The 21,491-nt window shown below is 41.3% G+C and overlaps 2 protein-coding genes across 2 annotated transcripts; one reads left to right on the top strand and one right to left on the bottom strand.

Annotated features, from left to right (window-relative positions):
- Positions 1-12,620: 12,620 nt before the first annotated feature.
- Positions 12,621-15,863, top strand: Cmpk (cytidine/uridine monophosphate kinase Dak1). The gene is made up of 2 exons (XM_067778768.1): positions 12,621-12,716; positions 12,779-15,863. Exon 2 carries the CDS (start codon positions 12,791-12,793, stop codon positions 13,598-13,600), a length of 810 nt encoding a protein of 269 aa, XP_067634869.1. The 5' UTR covers positions 12,621-12,716; positions 12,779-12,790; the 3' UTR covers positions 13,601-15,863.
- On the bottom strand, positions 15,091-16,563 carry Vps2 (vacuolar protein sorting 2). Its single transcript, XM_067778776.1, has 2 exons — positions 16,141-16,563; positions 15,091-16,061 (listed from the first exon to the last, which is right to left on the bottom strand). Exons 1-2 carry the CDS (start codon positions 16,451-16,453, stop codon positions 15,607-15,609), a joined length of 768 nt encoding a protein of 255 aa, XP_067634877.1. The 5' UTR covers positions 16,454-16,563; the 3' UTR covers positions 15,091-15,606.
- Between the last annotated feature and the right edge of the window lie 4,928 nt (positions 16,564-21,491).

The raw sequence follows: 21,491 nt of genomic DNA, 5'->3' as shown, positions 1-21,491 counted from the left end.
GCTGATTACATTAGGGATACGACTACAGCGATATGACAAACGGCACCAATGACTCCCGCTTAAACTTCCTTAAGAACTAATTAATGGTGACTTATAACCATATAACCGTAACCAGATCAAACAGCTGATCGAACCTACCTTATGGAAATCAATGTAATCGATTAATGGTGCCATACCATAACGCTAACGCCATCACCATATCATAGCCAACCAAGTGTTTTGGTTTTTCGCCATATCCATAACCTAAAAATATTTGAGTTGGTGAATTTATTAACTTTTTATATATTTTATTTATTGTTTTGGATACGTTTTGACTAAGAGACTTATTTTTTGTGGAATATATTTGTATCTTTTTGCGTTTTCATTTTTATGAAATTTGACCGATTTTTAGGCTAAGGCACCATTGATCGATCACATTGGAGATGGATATGGATATGGGTATGGTTCCGACTATGGCGATAGGGTTAAGAAAGTTTAATTTGGCCTTTAAAACCATAACCAGATAAAACAGCTGATCGAACCTACCTAATGGAAATCAATGTAATCGATTAATGGTGCCATACCATAACGCTAACGCCATAACCATACCATAGCCAACCAATTGTTTTTTTGTTTTTCGCCATATCCATAACCTTGTAATGCCGTTTTACCTGCATTACAAGTATTTTCTAGATGCACCCCCTGTAACCAACTCACTGTCCCTATTACAAACGCCACCACTGTAACAGCTGGCTGCAAGCGAATGACTGTCACTGACAAATGCAAGTAATAATGGGCAAGCATTTCATTCGCGCACCGATCGTCTAGCTAAGATGGCGTTTAATTCTCAACCTTTTCATATCCACTTCTACTTAAGCACAAATAATCTGCATTTCATGATTATCGAAAGCTTAGCCACCAGAAAGGTAAGATCCACACCCCATGCGTGTGAGCGGATGCCTTTACCTTGTCTGGTATCTTCGATCCTGTTCGAAGTAGGCGACCTTGGTCGCTTCCTTTTTGTGTGTCCATGGAGTAGTGAGTGAGGAGATTTAATTTCCACCTCACAGTTTCCCTCCGACACTGATGAGTCATCTCCCCATCTACGGGAAGATACCACCGAATAAATTGGGCTCAGTAACGAACTCCCGGTTCACCGAAAGTCACCACCTTATTAATTGGTGACGTGTATCGGTTTCACCAACCTTTGGTTGCTCGGAAATCGAAACACCATCCGGCTCACCATAGTCCACCAGTTTGTCAAACAGTGACTTGTATTGATTTCAGCAACCTTAGGTTGCTTGAAAATCAATCCAAAAATTCACCTGCCGTGTCCACCGACTCACCGGAATCCACCGACCCGCCGTAATCCGCCTTGTCAACCAGGGACTTGTATCGGTTTCACCAACCTTCGGTTGCTTGCAGATCGATCCAATAATCCACCGACTCACCGGAATCCACCGGTCGTATTCACTGACCCGCTGTAATCCGCCTTGTCAACCAGTGACTTGTATCGGTTTCACCAATCTTCGGTTGCTTGGAAATCGATCCAATGATCCACATGCCGTGTCCACCGGCCGTATTCGCCGACCCGGCCTAATCCGCCAACTTGTCAACCACGGACTTGTATAGGTTTCACCAACCTTCGGTTGCTTGGAAATCGATCCACCTGCCGTGTCCACCGGCCGTATTCACCGACCCGCCGTTATCCGCCAACTTGTAAACCAGGGACCTGTATCGGTTTCACCAACCTTCGGTTGCTTGGAAATCGATCCAACGAGCCCCCTCCGTATTCACCGGTTCGTCGCAATCCACCAAATTGTCAGCCAACGACATGTATCTGTTTCACCAACCTTCGGTTGCTTGAAAAACTATCCACCAGCCATATTCACCGGCCCGCTGCAATCCTCCAGCTGCCCACTTGTGACGTGCATCGATTCCACCGACCTCCGGTCGTATGGGGAAATCGATACACCGACTCACCAACCTTCGGTTACAGTCCACCTTCCATTCCTCGGCCAGGTCTACCTCTCTGCAACGGTATGTTTTACCAAAATACCAACAACAAATCGACGTGTGTTCATTTTAAAAGGAAATAGGTGTCCTTTTTCGACTCTGGATTGGCTGCGTGCTACCCCAGCCTTCGACGAAACCCACCTTACAACCTAAAAATATTGGAGTTGGTGAATTTATTAACTTTTTGTATATTTTGTTTATTGTTTTATATACGTTTTGACTAAGAGACTTATTTTTTGTGGGATATATTTGTAATTTTTTGCGTTTTCTTCATTTTTATGAAATATGCACGATTTTTAGGTTAAGGCACCATTAATCGATCACATTGGAGATGGATATGGGTATGGTTACGACTATGGCGTTAGGGTTAGGGAAGTTTAATTTGGCCTTTAACCCTAAAGTGTGAATTAAACTTCCTTAACTCTAACGCCATAGTCGTAACCATACCCATGTCCATAACCATCTCCAATGTGATCGATTAATGGTGATTTAACCTAAACATCGCGTTCATAAAAACGAAGAAAACGCAAAAAATTACAAACATATTCCACAAAAAATAAGTCTCTTAGTCATAACGTTTCCAAAACAATAAATAAAATCTACAAAAAGTTATTAAATTCACCAACTCAAGGTTATGGATATGACGAGAAACCAAAAACCAATTGGTTGGCTATGGTATGGTTATGGCGTTAGCGTTATGGTATGGCACCATTAATGGATTACATTCATTTCCCTAAGGTAGGTTCGATCAGCTGTTTTATCTGGTTATGGCTTTATGGTTGTAAGTCACCATTAATTTGCCCTTAACGCCATAGTTGTAACCATGCCCATATCCATAACCATCTCCAATGTGATCGATTAATGGTGCCTTAACCTAAAAATCTTGAAAATTTCATAAAAATGAAGAAAACGCAAAAATTACAAACATATTCCACAAAAAATAAGTCTCTTAGTCATAACGTATCCAAAACAATGAATAAAATCTACAGAAAAGTGGGAAGAATATAAATCTGCAACAGACAGCAGCTTTGCTGCCCTCCCTATCCCGACTGATGTCCGCCAAGGGGAGCGTGCCTTCCGTAAGGTCATTGAATCCGCCTCGGCACATTTCATTCCCGCCGGGAGAATTCCCGAAATCCGGCCCTACTTCCCGGCGGAGGCCGCGAGCTTAGCGAGGGAACGCGACCTTATAAGACAGCATGATCCAGGCGACCCCCAAATAAGGGATATAAACCAACGCATCAGATTGCTTGTGGACGAACACAAGCGGGCGAAATGGGAAGAGCACCTAAGAGGTTGTAACCTCTCTACCGGTGTAGGTAAACTTTGGTCCACCGTAAAGTCCCTATCGAATCCGACAAAGCACAAAGACAAATTTTCCATCGCCTTTGGTGATAAGGTGCTGTCGGATGCGGAAAAATGCGCGAGCGCTTTCTGCCGACAATATATAATGCATCCTACGGTCGACAAAGATAGACGGAGAGCCAATAGACACGCACATAAACACAAATTCAGCGCGTCACCAATCACCATCACCGCTAGAGAGGTTGAGGACGCCATTGGTTGCGCTAAACCATCCAAAGCAGTGGGCCCAGACGGCATAGCCATGCCGATGCTTAAAAACCTAGGGAAAGAGGGTTTCAAATATTTAGCGCATGTCTTCAACCTGTCTCTCTCCACCTTTGCCATACCCGAGAAATGGAAAATGGCCAAGGTGGTCCCGCTACTAAAGCCTGGGAAACCAGATAACGTAGGTGAGTCATATCGTCCGATATCTCTTCTATCGCCAGTGGCAAAGGCGCTTGAAGCCATTTTGCTCCCTTATTTCCAAGCACATTTGCAGCTAGCCCCTCATCAGCATGGCTTCAGAAAACTCTATAGCACTACCTCCGCGCTAAATGTCATTAGCACCCAGATAAATTGCGGTTTGAATCAATACCCCCACCATAGAACAGTACTCGTAGCGCTAGACCTATCAAAAGCCTTTGATACGGTCAACCATGGCTCATTACTGCAAGACCTGGAAGGGTCTACCCTTCCCCCATGTCTTAAAAGGTGGACCGCAAATTATCTGGGTGGTCGGCAGGCATCGGTGCAATTCAGAAACGAAACATCAAAACCAAGGAGAATTAAACAAGGGGTGCCACAAGGTGGTGTCCTATCCCCACTTTTGTTCAATTTCTACATATCTAAGCTACCTTCACCACCGGAAGGAGTCACAATCGTTTCCTACGCCGATGACTACACAATAATGGCCGCAGGCCCATGCCCAGAGATCGATGAGCTATGCAATAAAATAAACGGCTATCTCCCTGATCTCTCCAGTTTTTTCGCCTCGCGAAACCTGGCATTGTCACCGACTAAATCTTCCGCGACCTTATTTACAACATGGACGCCCCAAATGTCGACCATATTGAACATCCACGTCGATGGCACTACGCTACCGACTGTCCTACACCCCAAAATCTTGGGTGTGACGTTTGATCAGGATCTACATTTTGGTGCGCACACAACCGCAATTGTTCCGAGAATTCAGAGCCGTAATAAAATCCTCAAATCCCTTGCTGGCAGTACCTGGGGAAAAGATAAAGAAACGCTCATGACCACATACAAAGCAATTAGCCAGCCGATTACGTGCTACGCGTCACCCATATGGTCGCCAAGCCCAAATACTACCCACTGGAAGAAACTACAGGCCTGCCAAAATACTGCTCTCAGAATCGCCACGGGCTGTCTTCTTATGTCCCCAGAACACCATCTGCATAATGAGGCGAGAATACTCCCCATCAGGGAGAGAAATGAGATGCTGACCAAACAGTTTCTGTTGAATACCCAGAAACCTGGGCATCCCAACAGACATCTGATTGACGAACCAGAACCGCCTAGGGGCCTAAGGAGTCATCTCCGTAAGCATTTTGAGGAAATACGGCACCTGAGAACCCAGCCGTATGAAGCGAAAAAACACAAGCAGGTCCTTGGTGAACTCCATAGACAGGCGTCGGACCTTTATGTCGGGAATTGCCCGGTGAATCCAGTACTTGAAGAAAAATATCCAGAACTCGTGGAAGAGGAACGCATACTTCCCAGGGAAACGCGTGTCACTCTTGCTCAACTTCGTTCTGGATACTGTAACAGGTTAAACTCTTACCTATCCAGAATCAACCCCGACATACAAAATGTATGCCCCGCTTGCAATGTGTCCCCACATGACACCAACCATCTCTTTAATTGTAATGTGGAACCAACGCCTCTAACACCCCTTTCCTTATGGTCCACCCCTGTTGAAACGGCCAGTTTCCTTGGACTCCCGGTAGAGGATATTGATGACAATTTGTGATCGGTCGCGGCTATTAGGTGGGGCGAGCATTGCTACAACAACAACAATAAAATCTACAAAAACAACAATGCGGAAACATACGGTAAAAAAACAATTTCACTTCTAAGGCTGTTTGCACAAATGCATAAGGGCAAAATTATATAAAGGGTTTGGTCGCTTCAAAGCAAAGATAACGTACGGCGTTTCATTGTTTTTCGTATGGCGTTGTCAAAGCGGGGGCACGCAACCAAAGCATTTATGTAAATTTTTCGATACTTCGCCCGATAGATGAATTAATGAATGCAACACAACCAAAGCGACTGTGTAAATCCGCCTTAATTTTTGTAGCTGTGAAAGTCTCCTGCAGGAGTAATACTGTTTTCACACAGAAACTTAATGATCTCATTTCACCTGCTAATGAAATCGCAAATTTTTTGCTTTCACACAGAATTAACTGCTCGATTAGTATGAAGGATGAGACAGACAATCATGGCGGAACGATACAAGGTGGGAGCATGGTGACATACCTACAAACAAAAAAAATTCCACGTACTTGTAAATTCGATGGACAAATGTCAAAATCGTACTGCGCCGGTAGTTGATGTATCAAATCAAATAAAAAAGGTTATAATCAGCTGTTCGATGCGGCCACCTTGTATCGTTCCGCCATGCAGACAATGACATTTGCTTTGAAAACTAAGAAGCGGAAACGGAAGCGGAACGCTGCCAACAGAGTTGCATTGTGCTTTTGACTTCATTAGGCATTCGATTAGCTACTAATGAAATAATAATAGATTCGAATTTTGTGGGGAAGATTGAGCTCAATAAGCGTCTTAATTTAGAAAACTGCCTTTATTATTCAATAAGCCGTCTGTGTGAAAACAGTATAACCCTCCGTAATAAATTAAACTTTTAATGAAAATCAATAACTCTAAACTGAACACTTTTGGCCATGATATAAAATTAAATTGCTGTGGAACAGGAGCAACACTTTTGTGACTACATAAACCCTGTTTCTATCTTTGGCGTCTCTGCACAGAACCCCAATTGGCCGTTTTCAACCGAAACAACAATGGTAACCCAGAGCGTTGACAGATTGACGACGCCGTCGTCATTTTGATGATTTTCAACTAGAATGACGTAGTGGTGGGTAATGACACTATTTTTTGAGTGTTAACCATAGCGGAATGATACAAGGTGGCAGCATGGTGACATACCTACAAACATAAATAAAAATTCCATGTACTTTGTTTTTGTAAATTCGATGGACAAATGTCAAAATCGTACGGCACCGGAAGTTGATGTATCAAATCATATAAAAAAAGTTTATAATCAGCTGTTCCATGCTGCCACCTTGTATCGTTGCGCCATGGTGTTAACACAGTAGCACAGACACACTTTGCAGTGTTAACACATTGTGTTGACACAATTGTGATTATCGAAAGTCGATATGAGTGTTGGCACAATATCAGAGCACAGTGCTGTGTTACTTACCTCTAACGCCACGTTTGACGCCATTTAGAAAAGTAAATCATGGCAACATTTATCTTCTTTTATACTTCAATGTTTAGGGAATCTAAGTTATATAACCACAACTTTTGTTTAAATAGAACATTTTCAACTTAGAGTATACATTTTGTGCCCACATCTTTTAAACCTAATACACAGGCAAGATTATGAGTACCATCAACACAAGCAAAACACAAGCACAATGGACTATGTATGTATGAATGTGCACTTACGATCTGAGTGTCATTCTCTGTGCTATAGAAACAGTCAGCTTTGTGCCGCTGTGTTATAAATTAGTCGATAAGTGTGCGTGTGCGTGCCGCACATTACTGAGTGTTAACACAAAAACACAGCACAGTGCTGTGTTACTCAGCCTTAGAATGACGATTGGACGATTTTGTAATGAAAAATGACGATTTAAGACTGCCTCTAATGTTTCCGAGCAAGAACTCAAATTTAAACAAGATTTTATTATTTTTTATAGTGAACTGTGTGATCAAATTAAAAAGCGTTTTGATTTTAATGTTGTACTACAAAACCTAAGTTTCATGTATCCCAAAGAAGTTGTTCTTTGCATATGGTCTTGCAACATTTTTCACACACAATCGATCAGAAAATTGTGCGGGATATTAGCTGTGTTTTTTTTTTTCACGTCTATATATGTACGTTAACGCTTAAACTTTATATGGACTGCTGAGCGACAAACTTTAAATACACCTCTAAAATTGTTGCGCATAAATTTTTTCCTACTAAATTTCAATACGCATTATACCATAGTAAACAATGCATTATACTCAGATGTAACTGAAATATGTGTCCATGTTTCACCCTCTGCACTAATTCCATGTATTCTATGCGCGTCTACTATCTATCACAACTGATTCAGCTATATGTTATACCAGGCATGCTTAACCAACGAAACGATATCATTTCGTTACGATAATCAACGTTAATAAACGAAACGAAGTCATTTCGTTTCGTTTATTAACGTTAAGATCGTCAAATTAACGAAATGATTTCGTTTCGTTTTCTGCCATATCCAAACGAAATCAAATCGTTTATGTTGATTATTAATTTCAAACTATGCTGGCAAAGCTGATTGATGGCGGAGTCATTAAAGGTGAAAGCATTAGCCAAGCTGATTGCAACTTTTCTCATGAATTTTGACAGTACAAACATTTCTCAGAGTATTTTTGACATTACCACCAACGAATTACACAAACAAATTACATAGAGTTTGTGTGTGTATGTGCGCTCGTTGTTGCCACCTTACGGCTATAGCATTGCCAGCACAATTCAAACATAAAGTATCACGTTTTTGTTAACGTTTTTAACGTTAACGAAAGCTTTTCGTTTCGGTTAAAAACGAGATACAATTTATCTTGATAATTTCTTTATCGATAATATTTCGAAGTGTTTCAACGGAAACGGTGGAAATTTTTTGATAAACGATTAGCTTAACGTTAAGGTGCATCCCTGTGTTATACACAGCTTTTCAGTACACCCTGTAGCTGTAGCTAGTTGCTTAACCCCTGCCGCTAGATGGGTCTCCTAAGCGAGGATAGGCGTTTTTTTTTGACGCGCAAACGAAACGTATACGCGTGTAAAACAAAACACGGCTATTGTTACCGAGTATAGGTAATTGAAGTTTTTAGAATTTAAGACATATTTTGAAGACATTTCTAAGCTTCCTCCAGAAGTTTTTTGGAAAACTATTTCTCCTATCAAAAAAGCTGACTCTACTTTTAAAAGTCATAATATTGAACCGCAAATAAAAATGCTAAAAAAATGAACGCGAAGATGTTAAACTAAGAAATGAAATTGACTGAAAACAAGTACCTTTTATATGTAATACAAAATTTATCTTTTAAGACGTTTTTGTGGTTTACAAAATAAAACGAAATGAATTAAAAAGGTTTTTATATGTTATATGTGGCAACAAGAAATAACAACCAAGGACAATTTTCAGGAAAGAGCTTTTAAAGATAATATAGTTGATGTATATTTATATATATATATTTATCCACCCTGTCGGAAAATCAACCAAACAGGATAAGTCATAATATAGTTGATTATTATACTCAATTGAGCAGAGCTCACAGAGTATATTAACTTTGATTGGATAACTGTTGGTTGTACAGGTATAAAGGAATCGAGATAGATATAGACTTCCATATATCAAAATCATCAGTATTGAAAAAAAATTTGATTGACCCATGTCCGTCCGTCCGTCTGTCCGTTAACACGATAACTAGACTAAATTTTGAGCTATCTTGATGAAATTTGGTATGTAGGTTCCTGGGCACTCATCTCAGATCGCTATTTAAAATGAACTATATCGGACTATAACCACGCCCACTTTTTCGATATCGAAAATTTCGAAAAATCAAAAAAGCGCGATAATTCATTACCAAAGTCGGATAAAGCGATAAAACTTGGCACGCGGGTTGAACTTATGACGCAGAATCGAAACCTAGTAAAATTTTGAACAATGGGCGTCCACTTTTAAAAAAAGGTAATTTCAAAGTTTTGCAAGCTTTAATTTGACAGCCGTTGAAGATATCATGATGAAATTTGGCAAGAACATTACACCTATTACTATATGTGTGCTTAATAAAAATTAGCAGAATCGGATGAAAAAACGCCCACCTTTTAAGAAAAAATTTTAAAAGTCAAATTTTAAGAAAAAATACCTTTACAGTATATAAGTAAATTATGTCAACATTCAACTCCAGTAATGATATGGTGCAACAAAATACAAAAATAAGGAAAATTTCTAAAGAGGCGTGGCTCCGCCCTTTTTCATTTAATTTGTCTAGAATACCTTTAATGCCATAAGTCGAACAAAAATGTATCAATCCTTATGTAATTTGGTAAAGGCAAAGCTTCTATGTTGATAACAGTTTTCTATGAAAATGGGCGAAATCGGTTGAAGCCACGCCCAGTTTTTATACACAGTCGACCGTCTGACCTTCCGCTCGGCCGTTAACACGATAACTTGAGCAGAAACCGATATATCTTTACTTAACTTAGTTCACGTACTTATCTGAACTCACTTTATCTTGGTGTTAAAAATGGGCGAAATCCGAATATGACCACGCCCACTTTTTCGATATCGAAAATTTCGAAAAATTAAAAAATACCATCATTCTATACCAAATACGAAAAAAGGGACGAAACATGGTGATTGGATTGGTTTGTTGACGCAAAACATAACTTTGGAAAAAACTTTGTAAAATGGGTGTCACACCTACCATATTAAGTAGAAGAAAATGAAAAATTTCTGCAGGGCGAAATCAAAAGTCCTTGGAATCTTGGCAGGAACAGTTTCGTGGTATTACATATATAAATAAATTAGCGGTACCCGAAAGATGATGTTCTGGGTCACCCTGGTCCACATTTTGGTCGATATCTCGAAAACGCCTTCACACATACAACTAAGGGCCATTCCCTTTTAAAACCCTCATTAGTACCTTTAATTTGATACCCATATCGTACAAACACGTTATAGAGTTACCCCTGGTCCACCTTTATGGCGATATCTCGAAAAAGCTTCCATCTATAGAACTAAGGCCCACTCCCTTTTAAATAATCATTAGCACTTTTCATTTGGTACCCATATAGTACAAACACATTCTAGAGTCACCCCTGGTCTACTTTTATGTCGATATCTCGAAAAGGCGACCACCTATAGAACTAAGGCCCACTCCCTTTTAAAATGCTCATTAACACCTTTCATTTGATTCCCATAACGTACAAGCACATTCTAGAGTTACCCCTGGTCCACCTTTATGGCGATATCTCGAAAAAAAGTCCACCTATAGAACTAAGGCCCACTCCCTTTTAAAATACTCATTAACACCTTTCATTTGAATCCCATATCGTACAAACACATTCTAGAGTCACCTCTGGTCTACCTTTATGGCGATATCTCGAAAAGGCGTACACCTATAGAACTAAGGCCCACTCCCTTTTAAAATACTCATTAACACCTTTCATTTGATTCCCATATCGTACAAGCACATTCTAGAGTCACCCCTGGTCCACCTTTATGGGGATATCTCGAAAAGGCGTCCACCTATAGAACTAATGCCCACTCGCTTTTAAAATACTTATTAACCCCTTTCATTTGATACCCATATCGTACAAACACATTCTAGAGTCACTCCTGGTCCACCTTTATGGCGATATCTCTAAAAGGCGTCCACTTATAGAACTAAGGTCCACTCCCTTTTAAAATACTCATTAACACCTTTCATTTGATACCCATATCGTACAATCGCATTCTAGAGTCACCCCTGGTCCACCTTTATGGTGATATCTCGAAAAGGCGTCCACCTATAGAACTAAGGCCCACTCCCTTTTCAAATACTCATTAACACCTTTCATTTGATACCCATACCGTACAAAACATTCTAGAGTCACTCCTGGTCCACTTTTATGGCGATATTTCGCAAAGGCGTCCACCTATAGAACTAAGGCCAACTCCCTTTTCAAATACTCATTAACACCTTTCATTTGATACCCATATCGTACAAACGCATTCTAGAGTCACCCCTGGTCCACCTTTATGGCGATATCTCGAAAAGACGTCCACCTATAGAACTAAGGCCCACTCCCTTTTCAAATACTCATTAACACCTTTCATTTGATACCATATCGTACAAACACATTCTAGAGTCACTCCTGGTCCGTCTTTATGGCGATATCTCGCAAAGGCGTCCACCTATAGAACTAAGGCCAACTCCCTTTTCAAATACTCATTAACACCTTTCATTTGATACCCATACCGTACAAACGCATTCTAGAGTCACCCCTGGTCCACGTTTTTGGCGATATCCCGAAAAGGCATCAACCTATAGAACTAAGGATCACTGTCTTTTAAAATACTCATTACCACCTTTCATTTGATACCCATATCGTACAAACACGTTCTGGAGTCACCCCTGGTCCACCTTTATGGCGACATCCCGAAATGGCGCACACCTATAGAACTATGGATCAATCCCTTTTAAAATACTCTTTATTACCTTCCATTTGATACCCATGTCATACAAACACATTCCAGGGTTACCCTAGGTTCATTTTCCTTTATGGTGATTTTCCCATATTTTATCTCCAAAGCTCTCAGTTGAGTATGCAATGTTCGGTTACACCCGAACTTAGCCTTCCTTACTTGTTTTTTCATCATTTTGGTACTCGGCGTATACAATCGTATGGCCTCTGGTAATAACCCAATTTCGTCCTAACTCGACTTTGGTTGTTATTGGTTGTTGCCATATATATGACGATTTTTTTGGCGGCGTTTGAAGACTTGGAAAAAATATATGAAACCATTGTAAATTTTACCAAGTAGCGCAACTAACAGCTGATCGGTGAAAATTCGCACAGTCACACGCACAGTTCTCGACTCAGTTTCAAAACAAAACTTTAGATTATTTAACTCAAATTTTAAAGTGAGATAATCCTTACGATTTTATGTATATAGAATATATAAGACGTTTTTGTTGTTATTAAAACAATAGTTTTATTTATATTAAAGCTTTTATCATTTTTTTTTTAACTTTGAAAAAACTCCGAACACCATTCCTTCATTATATGACATTCGACTGCCTAGTCCACTGCCTTCCACTCTATTCGCAACATGACCTCTATTTAAGCTGCCAAACTATATAGTAAACAATGTATGGAACGCTGCGTGTACACTATGCATCTGGCGCATGGCGCAGTATTATTTTGACGTAAAACCAGAGATTTACAAAAACAAAGTACATGGAATATGTGTGTTTGTTTGTTTGTGTATGACTCCGCTACCACCTTGTGTGGTTCCGCCATGAATTAACGCAAGAAGCCAAAAACAAAAACATCAATTTAAAAAGTCCGCATATCATCTAAGGCAAGAAAAAATGAAATACAAGTAAAAACAATAATAAAATCAAGCACACGTATACAAGTAAGGTTCAGATATTCATGCTCAGCACAGCATTTCGTGTTGGTGGCCTAAGTAAGTTAAATTCTACAAAAGCAGCCCCTGCATACCAACAATTTGCTGCATCATATGCACTATCGAAGCAATTGCAAACGTTCATATATTGCAAAAAATCTATTCTACGCTCTATAAGTAACAAAGAAGTGCAGTCAGTAAAAAATACAAGCGGTGAAAGGTCAAAAGCAGTACAAAAAATGCCAGAAGAACAGAAACCTCAAATTATATTTGTATTGGGTGGCCCTGGTGCTGGGAAAGGTACACAATGCTCCAAAATTGTAGAGCGCTATCAATTTGTACATTTATCTGCGGGTGATTTACTTCGTGAGGAGCGTGTACGCGAAGGATCTGAATATGGTAGTTTAATTGAAGAATATATACGTAATGGTAAAATTGTGCCTGTCGCAGTGACATGCTCACTGCTTGAAAAAGCAATGAAAACTTCAGGCAAGCAACGATTCCTTATCGATGGTTTTCCACGCAATCAAGATAATCTCGATGGTTGGAAGCAACAAATGGGTGACAAAGTGGATTTGAAATTTGTTTTATTTTTTAACTGTAGTGAAGACAAATGTATAGAACGTTGCTTGGCTCGTGGTCAAAGTGGTTCTGGCCGTAGTGATGATAATTTGGAGAGCTTGAAAAAACGTATACAAACATATAATAATGATTCAATGCCAATAATTAAACATTTTGAACAATTAGGACAAGTTAAGCAAATCGATGCAAGTCCGAATGCCGATGAGGTATTCAAAAATGTTGAGCAAGTATTTGCTGCAACTGGTATCCAGTAAAATGTATCGGTTGGAAAATATAAAAAGTACACACAACTTAGCTATTAGATGCATATATGTAGTATATATGAGTACATACATACATCTGTGCATTTTATTTATGGTAATACAAGGAAACAATGGAAAATCGTTACAACTGTTTAATAACAAACAGTTCAAACTTGGATATTAGAAATATACTTAATTATACATTATGTATACATACATACTTGTTTATGTATTACAATTGTTTTTTAATGAGAAATATAGCAAAATATTGAACTGAATTGGAATTATAGTATGTAATGGATATGTGGTCGAGTTACTATTTATGCTCTTAGACCATCTATAAATTTAATTATAAATTATTCAGTTAAATGCTTTTGTGAGTTCACTTGTATGTAAGTTATGAAAATAAATAAATTTAAAAATCTTTAACTAGCGTTTTATATTAAAATTAACGATAAAAAGCTATCTAAACTAAGCTATAGACGCAATGCTGAACACATACTTAAAAACAAACTTCAAGCATTCGATGTACAAATAACTAATTTGATTATAAAAACTCGTCGCTACATACGAGGGAACTAACAAAAGTTCGTTAAATTGATCAGAAAGGAAATAATTCCGTAATACTACACACTTTTTTATCTCAGCTAAGCTAAGTTTATTTAACTAAGATCCTAACATAGTGAGCCAAACGCTTTGGCGATGCAGCGCTTATTCGGGAGCTGTGAAATGTGAGAGCATAAATCAGATAGCTGTAAGAGAACATCAGGGAAATATATAAGGCCTTTAAATATTAAACAATTCGATGCAGCTGGACAAGCTGAAGATGTTAGGTGACTACTACAGGAGAACAAAAGTACCTCTAGTCGTTGGATTCGAAGCAAGTACTTACTGTGAGGAAAGAGGATGCTCGGATACCAATGAAAGATATCAATGCCCTTTTGAATTTATTATGAGTAACAACCTTAGTTTATACATTGCTGGGTGAACAAACTTTCGTCACTGGGGCCAGACAAGAAGTTTATGATAGATCTAAGCAAGAAGAAAAGGTTTACATATATGGAGATGGGAGTTGATGTCGGCAATCAAATAGTGATAGACGTATTTATAGAAAGGTCCACAATATAAATACACACGCTGATCAAAAAGTGTCTTCTGATAGGCAACCAAGCGGACTTAAGTCAGTCGTACTGATTAGTGGGAAAACTATACGCCATATTTGATGGGATATAATAACAAAATCAGAAACCCCGAAGAAAGAGTTTCGACATTCTGCAATAGCAAATCGTCAATCCACTATACAGCAAGACTTACCAAAACCTAGCTAAGGAGCAGGTTGGGTCGAATATGGCATTAAAGCTCCTCTAACGAGGCTTTCTCCAGCACGAAACTGGCAGTAACGACATTCGATTTATTGCGATTAAATGGGGTTACACTAAACAACAGCAATATTTATTCCTAAACAACACATCCAAAGCCACTAGAGCAATAAATTAAGCTACTACGATTTGCTTAGCTCCATTTATTGATACTATTTTTTTTTTTTTCTTTTTTGTAATTGTTGAATAAGCGGCCAATATAATGTAATACTTCCAATGCTTAACGCCGGATTTTATGGTTAAGTGATTGACATGGCCTTGCATAAATTACCAATCCCCAAATCAATTTAACTTTTTATTATAGATAACAACATGTAAAAGTACAAAAATGAAACTTTCTAAAGCTAGGAAAAAATAAGAGGAATATATATATTTCATTAAATGATATTTCGAATGTTGTATTATAATGATTCTGCTTCTTTTCTTTTCAGGCTTACATAAAGTACATACCCGTATATGAATACATTTTAAACACACGCTTTGTGTTGTTTCTTGATTTAGAATAAGATACCTCACAGTTGTGAAGTACAAAAAATATAACTACGAAAGTGAATTAATTCAAAGCCAAATGACACTGATAAATGTTTTACAAAGCCCAAAGTACACTCATACATCTAACAATGTGATGACGAGTATTTTTTAGTCCCGCCTTAATTTATCAAGACGCGCTTGCAGGTCCGCATCAGCATCAGATACTGGCGACGAAGCACCACTACCACCAGCAGCTACTCCACCAGCACCACCATTGCTGCCATTGCCAGAACCACTAGCACCAACACCGCCCCCCACACCGCCAGCGGCTACAGCAGATGGTGTACTTTTTGCGCCACCCGCAATTGATAAAGAACCACTTGCTGTGGGTAAGTCACCCAATTGCTCGCCCACTTGTAAGCCTAGTTCGTCAAATACTTGTGCAACCACTGCATCTGTTTCCTCTTCATCACCCTCATCCTCCATTGCATCGTCTATAGCATCATTTATCATTTCTTCTTTCATATCCATAATTTCTGATTGTTTTTCAAATTCATGTAATATTTTTTGAATTTGTGGTAAATTCAGCTGGCGATTCATATTCTGCATTGCCTTAGTAACGCCTAATGCGACAACAAAACAAAAAATTGAAAAAAGAAAAATTATGTCATCACCAATTGCATTCTCCGTGCAAATATTTACCCCGCATAGCTTGGGCCATGGTATTCTGTGATTTAAGAGTTTGTATTTTTAAGGAAACCGCTTGTATGTTGGCCTTCATCAGCATGAACTTCTTAACATAACGACGTGTGCGTACTAAATCTTTAGCCATGATTTTCACTGCATCCATTTGTCCTTCCTTGGCCATACGTTTGATGTCCGCAATTATTTTTTTCTCCTGCTGCTCCATTTTCATGCGCTCCCTATCCAAATCTCGCATAGCTCGATTCAGCGCTCGTTGGTTCTTGCGCATCATCTCATCCGGAGAGATTTTCTTGCCAAACAACCAATCCATTGTTAATAAATTAAGTTGCTATTAGCTAAATAAAATTTGTTTGCCTTTCTCTGAAATGATGACCAAATCCAAATGAAAGGCACGCAAAAAAAAATATTACTCATTCCCAAATGTCAATAGAAAAGAAGTAAAAAGTGCGACCAAAATTAAAGGATTGATAGTTCCGTTCCAATGAAATCGGATCCAAACATCGATAAACAAATGAAACAACAACGTTGTGATCCTGTGGCACTATTCGCTAACTTTGACTTTTAAAGTGTACACAAGAAATGGTGTAAACTTTGAAATTCTGATTCTGTAAAGCACAATTGTGAACAAGAAAACTCACTGATAAACACTTCGTGCATTTTCTTGACAGTCAGTGTACGCTATTATGACAATTAAAACTCATACGCACTGCTGCAGAATAACTTCTTTGTTACCATGGCGTTTTCCCTCACTAGGGTAGGCACCTTGTCGTTGGTGTGAGGGCTTAGCCGAACTCCATAGCGCCCGACTATGAGGCGGAGCTGTTTAGGACTGACATCTACGCCGTTTCGCCTCATAGGAGGGCGGCGGGATGTCGGTGACCAAGAACTGCCAACCCCCTAATCCAGGGTGTTATGCGGACCGTGCCTATTGGACGATTTGCAGCCAGGGGATAAATTCGGCTGTATTCGAACGGAGCCTTCCCGATACCGGGCCATCTCGGGAAGTATTTATGGCCTTACCGCAGTAAGGGGCGCTGCTGTGGCGGACGGTTCTTTCCCCGTATATAATACTGGACCGCTGAGCCCGCCTTGTCGGGCAGGTGGTCGTACGACCAAGATGAACAACTCATTACCTGAATGTAATAAGGAGGATGTAAAGAGGAGGACTGAGTTGCAATCCAAGGACGACAAATACGAATTAAGCGATGCGTCGGACTCGGGGAGCGAGAGTAGTGCTGATTCAATGAACTCCGTGTTGGAGAAGCACACAAATGAAAACGGAGTAGAAGAGTGGAGAAGGGTACGGAGCAGAGGAAGTAAAAGAGCTCTCTCGCAGTACCGTGCAGCACTAAGAATTGTACAACGCTTGGGAGCAGTGGTCGACCCAACAGAAGTGGAGATCGAGCGCTTGGAATGGGCCCATGAAGCGGTAGAAGTAGGTCGAAGGCAGTTCAAAAGGTTTGCTGCGAGAAACCCTCGGTTCTGCAACCGGTACGAGGAGGAAGAAGCGTCGAATGGCAGAATGAAGAGGCAACGTTCGGCAGAAGGCGACAAGCCTGCTTTCAAGAGGCAGAAAGGACCCAGTCCTAGAGCCGCGAGGCAGGGCAGGCGCATAGACAAGACAAGTAGGCCCAAAGCTGTAAGACAGATGGGTTCCAATAGCGAGGTAGCAACTACCTCGAAAGCTGCCAGTCAGAGGGAAGTTCCAACTACGGAAGTAGGAGATAAGCCAAAGGGAGATAACGCTAAGACTCCGGCTTTCTCGGAGGCGCTAAAGGGAGTTAACGCGAAGACTCCGGTGTTCTCGGAGGTTCCAAAGGGAGATAACACTAACACTCCTGCTTTTCCCGAGAAGATGAGTGATGTGGCAAAGCAGTCACTGACTGTGGCTCTGGTTGATCGTAGCAGTCCGTTCGGACAAATGACTACTGAAAGGTGGAGATCTGTGGAAAGGGAGCTTATTAGCTTAATGCTTAAGATGATGCGGGAACAACCAAGTAAGCCTCTTCCAACCTTTGATTCGGGGGGATGGTATAATGGTGTGAAGATGATAGCGTGCGACAACATCGCGAGCTTGCGGTGGCTGGAGGAAGTCGTTCCAAACCTCCAAAGGCAAGGCACGAACGCGCGGTTTGAGGTGGTGGATAAAGCGCAAATCCCCACGGTACCAAAAGTAAAGGTATGGATACCATGCGTGATGAAGTCGGAGGATACACTGCGACTTCTGCAGAATCAGAATCCGAACATACCGACACAGGATTGGAAGGTACTTACTGTATCTCGGCCTACCGAGGATGGTCAGTTCTACATCTTCCAAATAAACAAGCAGGCGGAGGATATTTTGTACACGCAGCTTGGCAAAATGTCCTTTGGCACTGGCAAAATTTACATGCGAATCAGGAAAAGAAGTCCCGAGGATAAAAATCCTAACACGCTGGAAGTGGGCGAACTCGAAAAGGACCTCAGAAGCCTAAGGAAAAAAAGACAGGTGGAGGTCCCCGACGTCACCACGAACGTGCTAGAAGAGGACCAACCGCTAAATGGTGCTGTGACTCGCACAGAGGAACACACGGCACAACATTCACGAGGGGCTGAAGGGGGCCTCGAATACTCTAAACCAAAAGGGCAAGAGGAGGACGACGACGTCAAGACGAAGGTGCTGGAGGGGGACAAACAGCCCAATGGTGCTGCGAGTCCTACAGATAAACCTCCAACACAGTAAAGTGGCGTCGAGCGAACTCCTCCTAACCCTTGAGGAGGGTTCGTTTGACGTGGCGCTGATCCAGGAGCCGTGGCTCTCATCGGGAGGAAAGGTTTCTGGACTTAGCGCGCGCGGGTTTGGCGTTTACTACGCACAAACGGAAGGACGGGTGCGAGCTGTAGTAATGGTAAGGAAACAGCTGCATTCATATATGCTGCCTAATTACACCACCGAGGATCTCGTAGCGGTGGCCGTTGAGCAAAAGAATAAGCAGGTATTTATCCTGGCGTCCTGCTACATGGCCCATGCTGCGGAGGTTCCACCGATGGAGTGCAAAAGGCTAGTACAGGAGGAAGGGCGCAAAGGGCGGTTGGTCATAGGCGCAGATGCAAATGCGTGGGGAGGAGCAGATACGAACGAGAGAGGCGAATCTCCATTTTGTTACATCCTGCAAACCAATTTGCAGATAGCCAACAGGGGAAATGTTCCTACATACATTGGTCCAACATCCAGCAATGTTCTGGATATTACATTGAGCTCCGAGCGTGATATATCAAGGTATGATTGGATGGTTCTCGATAGACCATCCTTCTCCGACCATGCGTATATAAGCTTCAGCATCCCACTAAAGAGGGTAGAGAAGGGAGGAACCTTTAGAAACCCTAGGGCAACGAATTGGACTAAATTCCAGAAACATGTAGAAACGAAACTGGGACAACCCAAAGAGGTTGCTAATGTAGAGGAACTGGAGGAGTCGAATGAATTCCTAACAAGGACGCTTATGACTGCGTATAACAAAGCTTGCCATCTAAGAAGATTGAGAGGAAAAGCAAAGCCGCCATGGTGGAGCAATGAGCTGAGTCTTCTAAGAAGACAGGTAAAAGAAATGTTTAAACTCGCAAAGACCGCGGAAAGCGAAGCGTGTCGGGACGAGTACAGGGATCTACTGAGGATCTACAAGCGTGAAATTACCAGGGCGAAGAGAAACTCATGGAAAAGTTTCTGTACGGACATAGAGTGCTCCAGTGAAACAGCACGGTTGAAAAAAGTCCTAGCAAAGGGAAGCATAGTCCAGGGATTAATAAAGAAAGAGAACGGGGAATGGTCACGTGATAGTGAGGAATCCCTTGAGGTGCTTCTCGATACACATTTCCCATCGGGAGACGGTTTAGAAGAACCAGCAGACATCACTCACACTTCGATCACGGAGCTAGTGGTGCCGGGCTTGGTGACCGATACCAAGATCGAGTGGGCAGTGAAGACGTTTTCTAAGTTTAAATCGCCGGGCCCAGATGGTATATTCCCGGCCATGCTACAAGTCTCAAGTAGGGCGGTCGTGGAATGGCTTAAAATAATATTCGATGGGTGCATAAGACTGAATCATGTACCGCACTCTTGGAGAACTGCTCGTGTAGCTTTTCTACCAAAGGCGGGGAAGATCGGTCACGTGTATCCCAAAGACTATAGACCCATTAGCTTAACATCATTTCTGCTCAAAACCTTTGAGAGGCTGATAGATGTGTACATAAAGTCCAACGTGGATGAAAAGCTGCTCTCCACAACACAGCATGCGTACACCAAAGACAAGTCGGTAGACACCGCATTGCATAGGGTGGTAATAAGCATAGAGAAATCCCTGGAATATAAGGAGTATGCTCTAGGAGTCTTCTTGGACATTGCCGGGGCTTTCAATAATGTTGCAAAATGGGCGATTTTCGATGGTCTTAATTACATTAAAGTACATCCTGCCTTAATCAGATGGATCGGCTGCATGTTAAATTGCAGAAAGATTACATCACAATGGGGATTGTACGAGGCCACGAAATCAGTGGACAGGGGCACGCCGCAGGGAGGGGTGCTATCACCTCTGCTGTGGACACTGGTCATCAACCAACTGCTCAGGCAATTCGATGAGGGACCCGTAAAACTTACGGCTTACGCAGATGACGTTGCAATTGTCATAAGTGGAAAATGCCTTCCAACGATTAGTTCTTTGATGGATCGGGCGCTTCGGGATATTCATACCTGGGCATCTAATGTCGGGCTGAAAGTCAATGCGGAGAAGACGGATATGGTCTTGTTTACAAAGAGATACAAGGTCCCAAATTGGACCAGGCCTAAGTTAGGAGCGGTGACCTTACAGGAGAAACCTTGCACAAAATATCTAGGAATCATCCTAGACAGTAAGCTGTCATGGAAACTCAACGTGGAGGAGAGGGTCAAGAAGGCCTCAACGGCACTCTATGCATGTAAAATAATGCTGGGGTGTACGTGGGGCCTATCGCCCTCTCTTTCTCATTGGGTTTTTACAGCGATTGTAAGCCCTATTCTATACTATGGAGTTTTTGTTTGGTGGAAAGCCACACAAAAAACAACATACCTCAAAAAATTAGAGGGGGTATGCAGACTATCGATGCTTTGCATTACGGGAGCCCTGAAAACAACCCCGACGGCTGCACTGTATGCCATTCTGCACATTCCACCTGTAGACCTGGTAGCAAAGAACAAAGCGTTAACGACCGCAACCAGGCTCGATGCTTCGGGGCAGCTTGAGCGCCGACCATATGGCCATAGTAGTATAGCGTCCTCAGTCACAAGACGAACAGACTACATGATTCCCTACCTGCACTTTGAGGGAGATCTTAAG

The sequence above is a fragment of the Eurosta solidaginis genome, chromosome 1 (assembly GCF_040869045.1).
Source record: "Eurosta solidaginis isolate ZX-2024a chromosome 1, ASM4086904v1, whole genome shotgun sequence".
Lineage (NCBI taxonomy): Eukaryota > Metazoa > Arthropoda > Insecta > Diptera > Tephritidae > Eurosta > Eurosta solidaginis.
The sequence above is the reverse complement of the archived record's forward strand: the minus strand, read 5'-3'. Positions and strand labels throughout refer to the sequence as shown.